The 17,376-nt window shown below is 46.7% G+C and overlaps 1 protein-coding gene and 2 non-coding genes across 3 annotated transcripts; all 3 read left to right on the top strand.

Moving 5' to 3' along the window:
- The first annotated feature begins 1,163 nt into the window (after positions 1 to 1,163).
- Positions 1,164 to 1,236, top strand: Trnak-uuu (transfer RNA lysine (anticodon UUU)). Its single transcript has one exon. It is a non-coding gene; the product is annotated as a tRNA-Lys (tRNA).
- A 4,576-nt stretch (positions 1,237 to 5,812) lies between these two features.
- Positions 5,813 to 5,884, top strand: Trnam-cau (transfer RNA methionine (anticodon CAU)). The gene has a single exon. It is a non-coding gene; the product is annotated as a tRNA-Met (tRNA).
- Positions 5,885 to 12,201: 6,317 nt separating this feature from the next.
- Positions 12,202 to 15,568, top strand: Pom121l2 (POM121 transmembrane nucleoporin like 2). The gene is given in 3 exon segments (XM_052727341.1): positions 12,202 to 13,740; positions 13,742 to 15,395; positions 15,398 to 15,568. Coding segments are annotated over 3 exon segments (2,763 nt in total). The 5' UTR covers positions 12,202 to 12,684; the 3' UTR covers positions 15,451 to 15,568.
- Positions 15,569 to 17,376: the final 1,808 nt, after the last annotated feature.

The following is a 17,376-nucleotide window of genomic DNA, read 5'->3' as shown; positions in this document are numbered from 1 at the left end:
GCAGTGGGGAGTGGGGGCAGTGGGGCAGTGGGGCAGTGGGGCAGTGGGGACAGTGGGGGCAGTGGGGAGTGGGGGCAGTGGGTACAGTGGGGCAGTGGGGAGTGGGGGCAGTGGGGCAGTGGGGCAGTGGGGCAGTGGGGACAGTGGGGCAGTGGGGAGTGGGGGCAGTGGGGACAGTGGGGCAGTGGGGAGTGGGGGCAGTGGGGCAGTGGGGCAGTGGGGCAGTGGGGACATTGGGGCAGTGGGGAGTGGGGGCAGTAGGGGCCGTGCTGAGGAAGGTAGTTTGGGACCCAGCTGACTGCTTCCAGTCTGCTAATCCCTGCCCTGTAGCCTTCAATAATTTTCTTTTTCACACCAGTCCTGAGCAATAAAAGTATAAAGCAAACACTTCTGTAACTTTCAGTTTTCCAGTAAACAGGTTATAAAAATTAAAAATTAATGAAAATAGAAGGAAATAATCTTGGTATCATTTATTTAACCTCACATACTCAAAATACCATTTCCATGGATAAGCAGTATTTGTTAGTTAGATACTTCATATGTTTTTCAAAATATTCAAAATCTGGTTATGTTTCACATTGTACCACTCAGTTTGGACTAGCATATTTTTATTTATTTGTTTATTTATTTAGCTGTGTGTGTGTGTGTGTGTGTGTGTGTGTGTGTGTGTGTGCCCACGTTCATTCAGGAGAGGGGCACCCAGAGCAGTGGAGAGGGCAGGTAGGGCCCCGCACACTCACTGTAACATTCTTGTTCAAGAGTCTTTCTCAGGCCCCTCAGACTCCATGTTGTCCCTGGTTGCTTCTTGCTTCTCTTAGTTTTTTCTTGCTTTCCTTTGTGTCATTCTGTTTGCTTCTTGGTGTCCAGTAATCAGGTTCAATGGTGGCAGATTTAACTACAGATACTTATCGAAGCAGTCCATTGTTTTCTTCTGTTTCTTTCCCTCTTCCACAAATGGTTTACAATGAAGGGTTAGTTTTTTCGTGGCGCCCTCATTCCTGCTCCGCAGGCTTACCTACAGAACCTGTGAACAAATGCTTAGCGAACCACCCCTCACAGTTACAGATTGACTCCATCGTTTTTCCAGTATAAGAATTATTCTACCAATGAAGATGGTAGTTGTTGATTCCATTTCTATATGTGAAGAAGCTTCTTCTATAAGGGCCTGGATAGCTCAATTGGTAGAGCATCAGACTTTTAATCTGAGGGTTCAGGGTTCAAGTCCCTGTTCAGGCACTTACAACTCTTCTCTTTCTAAGAAAAGGCAATCAATAACCAAAATAGTGAGCATTTCATTCTCTGCCAAGGAGATAAGTATAATATCAGTTTTTAAATTATGCGCCCTTCATGAGGAACACGCACACAGTATGGAAAGCTTACAGATCGTGGAAGAGCTTCACTTCTAGAGTAAGCTGTTTTGAAAAACATTTACATACCTGCTATGTTAAAATACAAGGCTTGGATTTTCGTTCTTCCCTCTCGCAGCTGAGATCCTTGGTAGATGGGGAGCTCTCTGCTAAATTATGGTCATGTTGTATTGTAATGATAAGCACAAGCATCAGGAGGTTATTAGCAAGCCCTGTGGTGTGACAAAAATACCCAACCTCCTAGCAATAGTGTGCCTCTTTACTATTTACCTTTGTAGTTTAGGTCAACTGAGTGTTAACAGTGTGGCTGACAGAAGAATAGATTGTGGGTTTTTTTTTTTTTTTTTTTGTCTGTTTTTGATTAAAAAAAATATGTATTTTCTCTACCTACTAGAGGACTGTAACTTGAAGGTAATAAAGTCTCTGTGAACAATTCTAAGGAGCAAATAAAACAAAAACAACCTCATAGGATGAATATGTTCAGCCAAATCAAGGATCAAGGACAAATTTTGTCTTGTTTTTTAAATTTTTAAAATTTATTTATGTGTATGTCTTTGTCTACATGTATGTATGTGTACTGCATGTATGCCTGGTGCCTACAGAGGTCAGAAGAGGATATTGGATTCCCTGTAGTTATGGATGGTTGTGAGTCACCATGTGGGTCCAAGGAAACCAAGCTTGGATGCTCTGTGAGAGCAACAAGTGCTCTTCACTACTGGGCCACTTCTCCAGCCCTTGTTTGTTGGTGTCTTCGTTTGTTTAAATGATGCTGCACAAGAGTAGTTCCGGGACATTTCAAAGGCAGCGTGTGGAAATGGGGTGAGGAATGAGTTAAAAAAAAATACAATGACACATAGTGTGGTGGTTTGGATATGAATGGCCTCCATAGGTTCATTTATTTGGTCCCTAGTTGGCGTAGCTATTTTGGGAAGGATTAGAAAATGTGGCCCTTGTTTAGATGAGGTGTGTCACTAGGGGTGGGCGGTGAGGTTTCCGAAAGCCCACACCAGGCCCTGACTCTCTCTGTTTCCTTCAACTTGAGGATCAGGATGTAAGCTGTTAGACAGGACTCCAGTGCCTGCCTGCCTGCCTACCTGCCTGCCTGCCGCTGCCTGCCTGCTCTTTGCCGGGATGCTCATGGACTCTCCTTCTGAAACTGTAAGCAAGCCCCCAATCAAATGCTTTCTTTATAAGTTGCCTTAATTATGGTGTTTCTTCACAGTGGATAGGAAAGTGTACACACACACACACACACACACACACACACACACACACGAGAAAATACCATAATGAAACTCATTACTTTGTGTGGTAACTTAGTTAATTTAAAGGAAAAAGAAATTTAAAAAATAATGATACTGAAAAACTTAAATCACCATAGGTAAGAAAGTGACTATTTACCTAAATTTTAGACTGTTGTGTAATAACAAACTCAAAATGGATCATAGGTTTAAAGCAAAACACAAAATGATAAAAATTTTAGGAAAACAAAAACAAAAACAGAGTAGTTCTACAATGTAAAGAATTCTTAGGCTTGGCATCAAAAGCACAACCCATAAATGAAAAAATGATTGATTGTAGTTCATCAAAATTAAAAACTTGTTCTAGAAAGACTCTGTTAGGTAGTTCAAAAGACAGGCCACAGACTTAGAAAGAATGGCCAGCCACATATGTGACAATATCCTCAAACTGAGCGCACACCAAGAACTCTCACTGTTGAAACAACAATGATCCGTTAGAAAATGGGCAAAAGACCCATTGATGAGGATATACCCGGGGAAATCAGAAGAGGCCCAGCATCATGAACAGTTTGGGAAATGTCCATAAGATCTTGGGGTTTTGTCTTTACACACTAATCAGGTAAGAATAAAATAATAAATGCTGGGCTGGCAAAAATGCAGAGACTACTCAGATCTCTCATATGTTCTGATAAAAACATAAAGTGGTATAGGCATTTTGAAAAATATTGATCGTTTCTTTTTTAAAAAGGTATTTATTTTAATTTTGTGTGTATGAGTGTTTGCCTGTCTACCACATGTTTGCCTGGTGCCATGGAATCTATAAAAGAATGTCAGTTCCCATGGAACTGGAGCTACCTATACCATGGCTCAGAACCATAGGAAGCTCCTGTTTTAGGAGATCTGACGCCATCTTCTGAGCTCTGAGGGCAGCAGGCTTACACAAGGTTCACATCCATACATGCAGGCGAAACATCCATACACACAAAATAGAAAGTAATAAAAATATTTTTTAAAAGTTAAAAACATCTTATAAGTCTCTGAGGGAACTAACAAAGCTTGTTGGTATGAACACACCCCTAACCCTAATGACTGGCCCTTCCATTTGGGGGAAGTTAGCATGTTTCACGAATCATCTAACCAGCTTGTAGCTCCAAAGCGAATGACATAAAACCAATATTAAAATGGTCATAACTGGTATCTTTAAAAAAACAAAAACAAAAAGCCCACTTTTTCTTTTCTCTCTCTCTCTCTTTTTTTTTTTTTTTTTTTTTTTTTTTTTTTTTGCGGGGCAGTGATGGTACACACCTTTAATCCCAGCACTGAGAAGGCAGAGGCATGTGAATCTCTGTGAATTGGAGACCAGCTCAGTGTATATAGTGAGTTCTAGACTACCTGAAATTACATGGTGAGATCCTATCTCAGTTTTTGAAAAATAATTTAAAATTATGTGTATGTGTTTGTGTCTACACATGTGTGGATAACCGTGGAGTCCAGAGTATGGAACTGCAAAGTGACTGTGAGCCTGTGTGGATATTGGCGCTGGGAACCCAAGCAGGGTTTCCTGCAAGAGCAGCCTTAATTACAGGGCTCTCTCTCCCCCCTTCAGGACTGGTGTGCTGATGAAATGACTGAAACGGAACAGAATAATAACAGGGACGAGAGTAAACTCCACAGGTAAGATATTACTTGGAAGACTGGGAACACGGCTCATTGGCCACAATAGCTTTTGGTTCCCAGCACCCACATGGTGGCTCACAACCGCCTGAAACTCCAGGAGATCAAAAGCTCTCTTCGGTCCTTCCTGGCACCAGGCACATACCCACATGCAGGGCAGCACTCATACACATAAAGAAATCGTAACTATTTAAAGGCAAATATTACTTGCTGGGTTTGGCATCTCGGTCTCACAAATATACATGGAGATAAATATTTGTTTGGTGTGATTTAACGTCTTTCTGACTCCAGGTTGCAGTCAGGAAAGTTTGACAATAGGTCCGTTTATGTATTTGAGTCCTTGGACCGCCTGCGCACCTGCACACCTCAAGAGGGCATCAGACCCATTACAAATGGTTGTAAGCCACCACGTGGTTGCTGGAAACTGAACCTTGACCTCTAGAAGAGCAGAGGAACTAGTGCTGTTACCCACTGAACCATCTCTCCAATCCCGAGATTTGCCTCTGTGTGACTAAATTTGAAGAATTCTCTTAAGATGTCAGAGATGAGAGGATGGAAGAGGATAACGTCTGTCCTGGTGTTCAGAACAACTCCAGAGACCCAGACTGCCTTCCTGTCTGCCTGAGTCCCTGTCTCTGGCCTCTCCCTCCCAAGTTTGACAGACATGTCAGAATTCAAGCTCATGCTGTCTAGTGTTGGCTTGAGGAAATCTCCCCGGAGAGGAAGATGAGACATCCTAACAAGAAGGCCCAGACTTCCAGGAGAGACTGACTGCCCGTGAAAGAGAACCTCCAGGGGCTACAAACAGACCAGTGCGTTTATGTGGGTCCGCCAGGGGGCGCTCGCTCACCGCAGTGGGGCGGCCGGACGGGGCGGAGTCGGAGTTCCTGGGGCTTCCACTACCGGCGGAGCAGATGCCGATTTTATTGTGAGCCTGGAGAAGCACCGCAGAATAAACTAAAACAATACATAAAAAATAAAATGAAATAAAAGATAAAACAGCTTAATGGCAACAGGCTGCCTCCCATCGCTAGAGACCAAGGTTTGCACGGCTCTGGAAACGCGTGACTGGATCCAAGAAAGACCTGTGATCACAGCCTTCCTGAAAGCCCTGGACCCCGACAGAAGCCAAAGCAAGAGGAAGCTGGTTACCTTATTTCTTTGTCTGTGTCGAAACTACCCCACCCGGAATACGATTGAAATTGCCCTAGCCACGTTCGCATTTGAATCGGGAATCCGTTTGTTTGTTTGTTTGTTTGTTTGTTTGTTTGTTTGTTTTGGAAGCCCTGTGCCCGTGAAACCAAATGTAAACTTTTTTAGCACAACGATCGCCTATAAGACGTGAGCAGAAACTAGTGAGAAGGCCGCGTGGCTCCGTCTGGGGCCGAGTTAGCAACGGTGGGTTTCGAATCTGTGCGGTGGAGACTCGGAAGAAACCATCACAACAAAAGAAAAGAAACTAGAACGCCAGAAAACGAGAAAAGTGATGTTGGCCATTAGAGAGTGAAATAGAACCCTTCACAGCGTGTCAGCAGAGTGGCGCAGCGGAAGCGTGCTGGGCCCATAACCCAGAGGTCGATGGATCGAAACCATCCTCTGCTATGACCTTTTAGCACAAAGCCCTCTTACAGAAGGACCAGGGAAAGTCAGACTTGTAACCAACCAGCCCTAAAAATCCCTTTTTTTAGCCCTTCCGGTTTCATGGTGTCGTTCCTCCCTGTCTCTTGGCAACAGCAACGTTCCACAGGAAAGTTTCAGAAGTCATCTGAGCTGCTCCCACATACTGTGTGTGTAGTTTCTTTCCTTTCTAGTGTCCAGCAAAATAAATCCCAAACATTCACTCAACCAATGTTCACCCAGAAAGAGATAGCACATTCCATGTATTTTTGTGATACCTTTCTTTTTAACGGCTTGCTTTTTTTTTTTAAATTGTATCTGAAAACAACAAACAAAAACATCTTTATTGTTCTCAACTAGATGCTTTCCATTTTTCATCGTTGTTTTTTGTTGTCATCAAAAATGTCCTTTTTGGGTGCTCCGTGGACAGGCACATATTGAGGATCTTATAAGGATATACTGAAGACAATCACATGGCTCCTTCTTGTGAACATGACCACTTACAAAACTGTAGGTAAATACAAAGCATTTTGATGACATTTACAGTTCTTGTGAACATGGTTTCTTGGGCTTCCAGTAAACAGAGTAATAGCCCACAAAATGAATACCAAATCCTGTGGAATTTCAGTTACCTCCTTAGCTGTTTTTCCTGAATCCAAGAATGCATTTGCTGTATTACCCAGCCATCATGGTATTTGCTGCACATATTTCCAGGTCCCTTATAGGAACCATGTGGTTTCCTTGGTAGGGCTGCAAACTGACTTTGGTATTCAGAGGTTCAAACTCATGCCCAGGTGTCCTGGATTCCTTCCTTATGCAATGTTTCTACTTCTGACAACGAATATTGAAGGAATTGTACATTTAAGTGCCCTGTGAACACCTGAATGTGATTTAAAAGGTTGTTTCTGAAACCTTTAGCATTCCTGGAAGATGGTGTGTTTTGTGTATGAAAGACACGTGGAACATTGGTGGCCAGGGGCCAGATCTGGAAGATACCCTTTAAAGCAAAGTGGAATGACGATTGGTACCTGCTGGTGTTCCTGCCCTTGTATACTTTCCTACTTCCCGTGGGGAAGCTGAGCTCTCTAATAACTTAAGGGAAAATGATGAGGTGGGGTGACAAAGGAGTCCCTCTCTGGAGTCTGAAGCCTCTACCAGCTGAGAATCATGCTTTCCAGCAAAAGGAACATTTGCTGTGAAGGTTGCCAACACAGAGATAGAATTACTTTCCTTCCTTCCTTCCTTCCCTCCTTCCTTCCTTCCTTCCTTCCTTCCTTCCTTCCTTCCTTCCTTCCTCCCTCCCTCCCTCCCTCCCTCCCTCCCTCTCTTCCTTATTTCCTGCTGTTGTTGTTCTTTGTCTTTTTGTTTTTGTTCTGAGACAGGGTTTTTCTTTGTAGCCCTGGCTGTCCTAGAACTCACCCTGTAGATCAGGCTGGCCTTGAATTCAGAGATCTGCCTGCATCTGCCTTTTGAGTGCTGGGGTTAAAGGCGTGTGCCACCACCACACAATTACTTTTATACAGAAATATTTTCAAATAAAAATGTGGAAATAGCCAAGCATGCTGCCTAGCATAAGCCATTTATCCTAGCTATTGGGAGATGGAGGCAGGTGGATCTCCTCTGACTTGAGGCAAGACTGGTCTCCACAGCAAGTTCCAGCCCAGCCAGGATTGCACAGTGACACTCTGTCTCAAAAAAAAACAAAAACAAAAACAAAAAATAACACAACAACCCCCCCCACGAAACAAAACAAACAAACAAAAAACAACAAAAAAATAAAAATTTAAATAGCAATAAACAGAGTTAAGGCTTGAATATATGTGACTTGGGTAGGGGCTCCTCCCTCTCCCAGACAGTTTCTGGGAATTTTACAAATAAAACCATTAAGTCTACAGAAGTGATAACCTAATTTCCTGGATTCCTGTGGTCTGTAGTTGTTCCTTCTCAATGGTAATCCTGTTAGTTGCCACCCAGGAACTACCTTGTGATTTCATTTAAATTCCTTAGCAACCATTTAAATAAATGGTTAAAGATAATAATTTCATAACTCACCTGAATCATGTATATGGCTGTTCATAAAGACAATGAGGTGCCGCTTTTGAGCTCATAGTTCTCAGCTGTCTTGCCAGCCCCCACCACATCCCCAGCCTGAGCTCTAGGCCCCCACCACACCCCCAGTCTGAGCTCTAGGCCCCACCACACCCCCAGTCTGAGCTCTAACCCCCCACCACACCTCCAGTCTGAGCTCTAGGCCCCCACCACACCCCCAGTCTGAGCTCTAACCCCCCACCACACTCCCAGTCTGAGCTCTAGCCCCCACCACACCCCCAGCATCTCTCACTATCTAATCCCTTTGTCTAAAAATCAATGCTAAAATTGTTTTTCAATAAACTCCTGACGGGTCTCATATGTAGGGTTCAAAGAGACACTGAGATGGATTGTTGGTAAGAAATTCAGGAGTTATTAATACTGTGGACAGACAGACAGACCACAGCATAGAGTGGGCTCTGGGGGAGTTCAGGAGTTATTAACTCCATGGACAGACAGACAGACCACAGCATAGTGTGGACTCTGAAGGAGTTCAGGAGTTATTAACTCCATGGACAGACAGACAGACCACAGCATAGTGTGGACTCTGAAGTAGTTCAGGAGTTATTAACTCCATGGACAGACAGACAGACCACAGCATAGTGTGGACTCTGGGGGAGTTCAGGAGTTATTAACTCCATGGACAGACAGACAGACCACAGCATAGTGTGGACTCTGAAGGAGTTCAGGAGTTATTAACTCCATGGACAGACAGACAGACCACAGCATAGAGGGGGCTCTGGGGGAGTTCAGGAGTTATTAACTCCATGGACAGACAGACAGACCACAGCATAGAGGGGGCTCTGGGGGAGTTCAGGCCTGAGCATCACAAAGACAGCATGGCAAGGCTCTGAAGAGAATCAGACTCCAGCGGCTGAGCCTGGGGTTGGATCTTACAGCTCTCCAGGGAGTGTGCAGCCAGACTGGATTCCCCAGTCGGAGGCAGGGAAGGAGAAGGGGAGCAAGAATGTGTTGCAACTAACACCCCTTCCAGGTACCTAGAGGTCTGTTAGCTAGAGATTCAAAGACAACATCTAACAGACAGTGGCCTGGAACTCATTATGTAGACCAGGCTGGGTTGTAACTCACTATGGAGACCAGGCTGGGTTGTGACTCACTATGGAGAGCAGGCTGGGTTGTGACTCACTATGGAGAGCAGGCTGGGTTGTGACTCACTATGGAGACCAGGCTGGGTTGTGACTCACTATGGAGACCAGGCTGGGTTGTGACTCACTATGGAGACCAGGCTGGGTTGTGACTCATAGAGATCTACCTGTCAATGGGGTGCCTATTGGTATCTGTAAGAGGAGAACTCATACAGACATTGAAGCTTGAGCAGCAGTCTGACCTAACATTACATTACTAGCCTTTTAGTTTATAAGGGACCCTGACTCTCCCCAATGGGATTGCTTCTCCCCAGAACCCCTGCTATGCTGTTCTCTGTCCATAGAATTAATAGCTCTTCCATTAAACTTTTTAGCCCCAACAATCTGCCTCAGTGTCCCTACTTCCAAGACCTTTCAGCTCTAATTCTGCTTCATACTGGCCTATTCTGAAATTCTTTTCTATGGTAAAGCCACAGATCCAGCTTTGCCCTAATGGAGGCCTCTGAGAGGGAACTGTGGACTTGGTTGTGTCTCTCTGCCTCTGCCACTGCTGGAAATAGGCTCAGCATTAAGAGATACTACACAGATTTCCAAGTGTCTCTCACAACTTCAACTTTTTCGTTGTATTGTTACTTTGCTTTCGGTTCTTTTAAGACAGGTCTCATGTAGCCCAGGCTAGTGCACCAAGAATGATCTTTCAAAAAATTTACTATTCTGTGTATGGGTATCTTGCCTGGATGATTTTGTGTCTGTGTGTCTACCACCTCAGATGGGCCTGCAGAAGCCAGAAGAGGATATCAGATCCCCTGGAAACTGGAGTTATAAATATTTGTTAACATTGGATTTCTAGACGATAAGCCAGGAGGATGGTCTTAAATGTCTGACCTTTCTGCCTGTTCTAAGATTACAGGCATGTGCCACTAAGCCTAGTTTAACTTACACTTGTTTTAATTTGGCCGTTTTCCCAGGTATATGGTGGTGATGCAGTGTGTTTAATATGCATGTCCTTGATTAACAGCGAAGCTGAGGGTCTTTGCTTGTGCTGATGGTCTGGACAGTTTTCTCCCAAGTGCTGTGCTTTTCCTATAGGTTCCCCTCTACTGAGGACCATTTCTAAGTGCCCTGCATAGATCGTTAACAAGAAACTGGTTTCAGCTAAAACTCACCCGCTCTCTAGTTTCACTTTCAACCTTCTTTAATGTCTTGTGAAACAGAATATTATTTTTAAATATAACCTAACATAGAACTGTTTTCAAAGTCTCAGTATTTTCCTTTTTGGTTAGCATATTCAGTATCCTGTTTAAGGAACTGTTGCCTGCTCTGTGACAGGAAGATATTCTTTCGTGTTAATTTCTGCAAGATTTGTTTCATCTTTTACACACTAATTTTTGTTTATGTAAAATAAAGGACCTACTTGCTTTATTTTTCCCCTGGGAAGTGTTCAAAGGATACAATAGTATTTATTGGAAAGATCGCCTGGGTTCCCACTACTGCCTGGTACCATCTTTTCCCACAAATATTTGATTCTTTTTTTGGGCACTCAGTTTGATTACACTGGTTGATTTTTCTTATATATATTTTTATTCACGCTGCACATTCTCTTAGTTACTGATTTTTAACCAGAACGGGATTAGAAATTGATAACAAAATGAAAACCATAAAATTCCCACATTTTCAAGTTAAACAATGTAATTCTAACTCCCATTATAAGGGGTTAAAGAAGTTTTGGTGCAGCTGAGTGTAATGGTGCACACTTATTATCCCACCATTTGTGAGCTTGAGGCAAGATCATCACAAGTTCCAGGCCAGTCTGAGCTACATAGCAATGTCATGTTTCGAAAGAAAAACAAAAATCCCATCAGTCAAATTTTACTACTTAAAAAATAACAACAAAAACACCACCACCACAAAACCCACCCCAGTTAGCTGATACATCTCTGGCCTTTCTATTAATTCACTTTGGTTTTGCCCTAGCCTTAAGCAACCAGCAATCATTTCTGTGGATTTACCCACTCTCTTTCATAGAAACAGAATCCCACAATTGTGGTTGTAGCGAGCTCTGACAATTGTGCGTAGCCAGGATTCATCGTAAATACAACCTGCGCCTCAGTTACCCTCACCCAGTTCCTCTACGAAACCTCTTCTTGGAGACACGTCATGGTTGGACTCACCCCTCTTTATTCTTGCCCTGTTTACATGACTAGTGGCATCTCAGTGTGATCTAGAACTGTGTAATATTTGTCGATGCTCTATTGTTAGGTATACAGATGTTTATAATTTCTATATTTTCTGAATATCCTCTAGTAACTTTGTGTGTGTAGTGCACTGTATGATTGAATGTGTGTGCACACATGTGTGTACATGTAGAGTCTCTCCACTTCAGTTAAAATTTTAAAAATTACAATTATATTGCCTGGCAGTGGTGGTGCACACCTTTAATTCCAGCACTCGAGAGGCAGAGGCAGGCAGATCTCCGAGTTCTAGGCCGGCCTGGTCTACAAAGCGAGTTCCAGGACAGCCAGGGCTGTTACACGGAGAAACTCTGTCTTGAAAAACCAAAACAAACAAACAAAAATTACAACTATATTTTAAAATTACGTTTTGTTTGGGGTCTGTGTGGGAGCATGCTATTGTGTATTTGGAGGTCAGAGGACAACTTGTGGGAGTCAGCTTGTGCCTTCCACCAAGTGATCCTCAGGCTTGGACATCTTGCTTGTCGTACTGTTTTTTTGTTTGTTTGTTTGTTTTGTGTGTGTGTGTGTAGGTGGGGGGGGTTGGTTAGCTGGGTTTTTGGCGTGTTTACTTGTTTTGTATTTGGTGAAAAGTAAGGTTCCAGCTCATACCTGGCCTGGCAGAGTTCTTTGATGGCAAATCCATGCCATTGACTAGTATTGGAGTGTAGAGTGAAACATTCTCTAGCTTTTCCCTGTTCAACACACTAATTCTGAAAGTGATAAAAAGGTTTGATAGTGAAGAGGAGCACTAAGTGTCTTCTAACAGTCCCTTTCCTGCCAGGATTCAGCTTAACATCAAGGTTACAAACCTGGGTTTGGCCGCCCGGAGGCACTGATGGAACCGAGAGATATCACCTCGGTCTGCAAGGTCGGCTGCTGCCTTTCCCACTGACAGCTCACAATGCCCTGTGGCCTGCCTGCACAGTTCCATCCGTGCTATTGTGTCGTGTGCACTCTCGAGCCCACCCGCCCCTGCCCTCCCCAAACACTCTGGAGGATTCAAATCGCGCAGAGTCGCTGCCAGCTCCGAGTGTGGGGAACTGGCACGCGGACGGATGCGCTTCCAGGTCCAGGGCCGGGTCCTGGCTGGATGCTGGACGCCGAGCCCGGTTGAGCTCTGCCCGCGTCGCCCTGGAAAAAGCCGGTACCGCGCTCAGACCGCAGATGCCAGGGCGGGCTGACACGGTTGCCGAGGCTCGCGTGTCGCCAGCTCCCTGGCACCCTCGCGCTTTTCTTGCACCCGTGGCCCAACCGTCACTCGAGCCGCGGATGCTTGGATTCGGCCGTCTCCGCCGACCTCCGAAACCCCAGAAGCCGAAAGCGGCCTGGAAGCGACGGCCCACCCGCGCCTCTCCGCATGGGCAGCTACCTGGGCAAAGCGGGGTCGTCGCCGCGGTCCCCGGCCCAGGGGCGCGCAGACGCCCGGGAGAAGCCCGCCACCCGCCGCCCGGCCAGGCCCCTCTACCAGGTCCACCGGGTGCAGCACATCCACCGCGCCCAGCCCGCCCGGCGGCACAGGCCCGCCCGGAAGCCGCCCGACTGGGACCCCGCCAATCCCGCCGCCTTCGTCAGCGAGGCCTGGAGGCGCTTTCCCATGAAGAGGCCGCAGAACCCCATCATGGGCTCGCTTCCTTCGGACTGGTGGGAAAGCTACCTCCAGCGGAATATTTGGTCCCTTCGGCACCCGAGGGCCACCTGGAGTCCGGTGACGGTCAAGATCTCGCCGCCGGAGCGGAGGCCGCGGCCCTCGTTCTCGGCCTCCTCGAAGGTGGTGAACTCTGCGGGGCCCTCGGAGGAGCCACCAGGCGGGTGTGGAAGGGACCCGGTGCTGCAGGCCCTCCTCGAGTGCAGGAAGGGCAGAGCCAGGTGGCAAGAGCCGCTGTCCCCCGACGGCTCGGACAGCAAAAGGAATTCGGCCAGCCCGTGGTCCGCCTTTAAGCCCCTGTTGAAAAGCGGAGCCACCGTTTCGTTTGTGGCCAGGCCCGGGTCTCTGAAACGGAGCCTCCACGCCCAGAGCTCAGATCACAAACGCAAGAGGCCCAGTTGTTCCTCCGTGGCCCTCTTGGCTAGCATATGCACACGCGGCCCCCCCAGCACTACAAGAAACGCTATTACCAGCTCTTACAGTTCTTCCAGATATCTCTCAGAGTCTTGGAAGAGACATTTTTCCAGGACATCAGTCCAGACTCCAGAATGGCCACTGAAGAAGTCAGGGGAAAGTCCTAATCCTCACCCCTTAGTCACTCCCAGCAGCTCCGGGCAGCCGAACTGGGTGATTCCCCCACTGCAATCTGCTCCTAGGGACCTGCTGACCACACCTTGCCAGCAAGGCTGTGTTGTCACTGAAGAGGACCTGACCTTAGAGAGCCAAACTGGGCCGTGCAACCAAACCACAGACGCTACAACTGGGACCCGCCACAGACTCCATTCCTGAGACCAGGGCTAGTGTCCAGCCTCCCTTGTCTCTCAGTCCGCCTTCTTCTGAGACAGTAGTCAGTACGCACATGAGTCCTCAGCTGAGAAGCTCAGAGAACATGCCTGTTCCACATGGGTGCTCACAGTTAGAGCACCTTCAAGGCATCTCCTCAGACTCAAAACCCTCAACTGCTTCCATCCAGGTGTCTCCAAGTTCTCCCACATCGCCAGTCACTGATTCCAACGGGCTGTCTTCAGTCCCTCAGCCTCACAGGTCTGCAGCACCCCCACACTCGTCTGTCATTATCCCCACCGCACCTACCACACAAAACACTCTGCTTAGGGTGGTGAGTAGCCCAATTCTCCATCTTCCTGTGTCTGTACTTCCTGTGGAGACGTCTGCTCACCCAGCATTAAGACCTGTTCTGGGGCCTGTACACAATAGTGAGGTGAGAGACTCCTCATATTCCAGAATTTCTGTCATGGCTGCTGGAGCATCATCAAGCTCTTCTCTTTCCACAACCCCGAGCATCTTAAGGCCCACCTGCAAGCCTATCTTTGGCAGTATAGAACCACTTAAAACTATGCCCGTGACAGCTCCTGTGTCCACCCAGCAGGCCTCTCCTCCTCCACTGATTTCTGCTTCTACCCATCTCTTCCATGGCCTAGCCACAGCCCCCTGTATGGTTACATCTGCCATTTCAGCCAGCACATCCAAAGATCCTGGTGTGGACTTGAACATAGTGACTAGCACCGTGGGCAACTCTTACTCTGTCCCTTCTTGCCACACTTTGCTGCTTAGCACTTCCCAGGGTTTTTCCTCAGCCACCGATTTAGTTTTCCCATGCCAGCACCCTACAGCCCCCACTGTACACACAGTCACCATCTTCAGCCAGGTCCTCACTAGTGCCATCCAGATAGCCCCTCTCAGAAGCACTGCTAAACTGAAGGGGGCGAGCAGACCTCCGCCAGCTTCAGGCTTACCGTCCGCAAACAAGCGTACCGTGACCTCGAGCGTCTCCAGTGTGACTTCAGCACTCACAACATCTTTAGGGTCAAGCCCAAAGTCACCTTTGCCACCATCCCAAGGAAGTCCTTCCCAGGCTTCACCCGGGGCCACAGAGAGGCAGAAGCAACGTTCTCCTCCACTAGCTCCCGTCCCAAGCTTCAGTACCTCTTTCCTTCCAGGGAACTCGGTTGTGTCCCCAACCCAGACGCTGCCTCCTGCTCAGATGGCCCTCAGTAAGCCTACACTGCCAGCTTCTGGGGGGTTGACGTCTTCAGCCTCCGTTATCCACACTTCCGCCAGCATCCAGCCAGGTTTGGGCAGCACTCTAGCTGGTTTGCCATTCAGTGAAGCTAGCTCAACCACCCTTGGGGTTGTCAGACAGAACCACCAGAGCGGGGCCTACAGCTCAGTATTTGGTAGCACAGCCCCGAGACCTTTTGCTTTTGGAGGACTGGTGACCCCGATGGACTGTGGGGAGCCTGATGTCATTACGGCTGCCCCACAAGGGAGCACGTCTTGTGTAAGACAGAGTGAGACCCCAAGCACCCTAGCTCCCTTTGTACAGTGCTGGAACCAGAGCATGCAGAGCCTTCCTAGCCAGACCACACCTCTGGTCAGTGTCACTGCAAGAAAGACTGTGGCTGGGGCCCCCTCTCTGGTCCCCTTCGCTCAGAGTACCCCTATACTTGGAGCCACTAAGGCAGGTAGTGGTCTTGGCTTTGGGATGTCCTCTCCAACTGTGCAGGGTTCTGTGGGGAGAGATCCTGTCAGACCATGGGCACCTTCATTCTGTATTGGTACAAAATCAAAAACTCCAAGGAATCGGGAGCCAGGGCGCCCCCGAAGATATCACACTTACAAGAAATAGTCCACGCTCCCTGTCCGATTGCAATGAAGAGCCTCAATCTCTTCCAATTCTCTATACCAAACATATCCCAGATCAAAAGTGAAAGCTGTAGGTGTCCCCTCTGTGTGTCCTCATCTAAATCTTCCAAGAAGGTAGGCCACTAATGTGTCGTCTAGTGTTGGTAGGGAACGGGGCTGCATGGGACTACAGCTCCTGGAACAGAGTAGAAACTCTGATTCCGTTTCCCACCCACACCTCCCTGTATAACTGTGAGCTCCACAAGGGCACAGCCTCCCATTCTGGGAATGGCCATGGCAGGAAGGTAACAAGCATCTTCCGGAGGAGATAGGTTGATCTTACACCTCAGCCTTCCTTTATTAGGGCTCTAAGAAGAGCTTGGCTGTCTAATCCCATAGAGACAGTAAGTTTTCAGTTCTTACTGCTTGTTTCTCTGGTTTCTTGGGGGTGTTTGTGTGTAATCTGATCTGCGTTCAGTCTACTCTTGGGAGTGAAGGTCATCTCTGAAGATCCTCTTGTGTGGTGCTATTTGCACCACTTTCTTTTTAAAGTTGCCCCAGTCCTCCCCCAAATTGGCAATGGCTTAGCCTCATCCTTCTTTTGGTCAATGTAATGTACAAGACTAACTAGTGAAGATTCAGCCTATCAGACCTGAAAGGTCATCCTCAGGGAGGTTCTTGGCTGGTTCCCTCCAGGATCAAAGTAGGCCATTCCTCTTTCCTATCTACCAGCTTCTCCACCTGCTGCCTCCACTTGGGGTTCATGGAGACTTGCTCTTCTTACTCTGTTGGTTTCTGTATGAGTGGTGGGAAGTTGGCAAAACCAAATTTCAATTGCATAGATCCATCGCAGCTTGGCTGATGCGACCAGTCAAGCAGCACTGCTTCAGGGCTACAAGGGCAGACTCACCCTAAATGCACAGCATCTGTTTGACCTTGAAGGATGGTATCTCCGGAAGTGGAAAGGCAGAGGAGATGGCCAGGATGCTGAAGCCCTTTTCTTGTCTCTACATCATAGACCATGATAGGAACTGCAAAATGCCCAAGTAGGGAAACCAAAGCTTACATTTCATTTCTATTTCTTTTTATTTGTGCCTCATCAAATCAACCCTTTCTGTATTCACATCTTTGTCAGAGGGGACCATCAGGACATGAAGCCCTTAGGCCAAACAACAAGGCATCCGGAAGGGAGAACAGTAGGTACCCACACCGACTCCAGCCGCAAACAGCAGCAAGGGTGTGCAGGAGCTGGGCGTCTTCCTTAGTGCCTCTTAACAACAGCAACCTCACACACTGAGGCATACATGACTCTTTGGGTACATTCATTACATATTTCCTATTTTACAGATACCTCGGAGAAAGTCTAATTGGAAAAAAATAATCTTAAATTGAACGATAAAATAAAAATACATTGTTGAAAAAAAGTCTATGACACAGGAATTACTGTCAAACTCGTGTAAGCTCCCAGAACAGAAAACCGTTAGCAAATTTGCCTGAAGTCCCTCAGCAAAGACTAGATTTAAGCCCTCGTGACTGTAGAGTGTGCTTATTTCTCACCCTCCAATCACCCAAGTTAGAAACACCTGGCTCTAAATATCTGTGCTGGTTGGCATTTATTTATTTGTTTGTTTGTTTACTTATTTATGTATATGTGAGATTGGGGTTTGAACCAGGACTTTACAAATGTTAGGCTAGTGCCCTGCCATTTAGTTACATCCTCAGTCCTGTTTCAACTTTAATAGGTTTTTTTAATATTATTAC

This window comes from Peromyscus californicus, unplaced genomic scaffold (genome assembly GCF_007827085.1).
Source record: "Peromyscus californicus insignis strain IS unplaced genomic scaffold, ASM782708v3 Scaffold_8__1_contigs__length_139910024, whole genome shotgun sequence".
Taxonomy (NCBI): Eukaryota; Metazoa; Chordata; class Mammalia; order Rodentia; family Cricetidae; genus Peromyscus; species Peromyscus californicus.
Note: the sequence above shows the minus strand (reverse complement) of the source record. Positions and strands in the feature narration are given on the sequence as shown.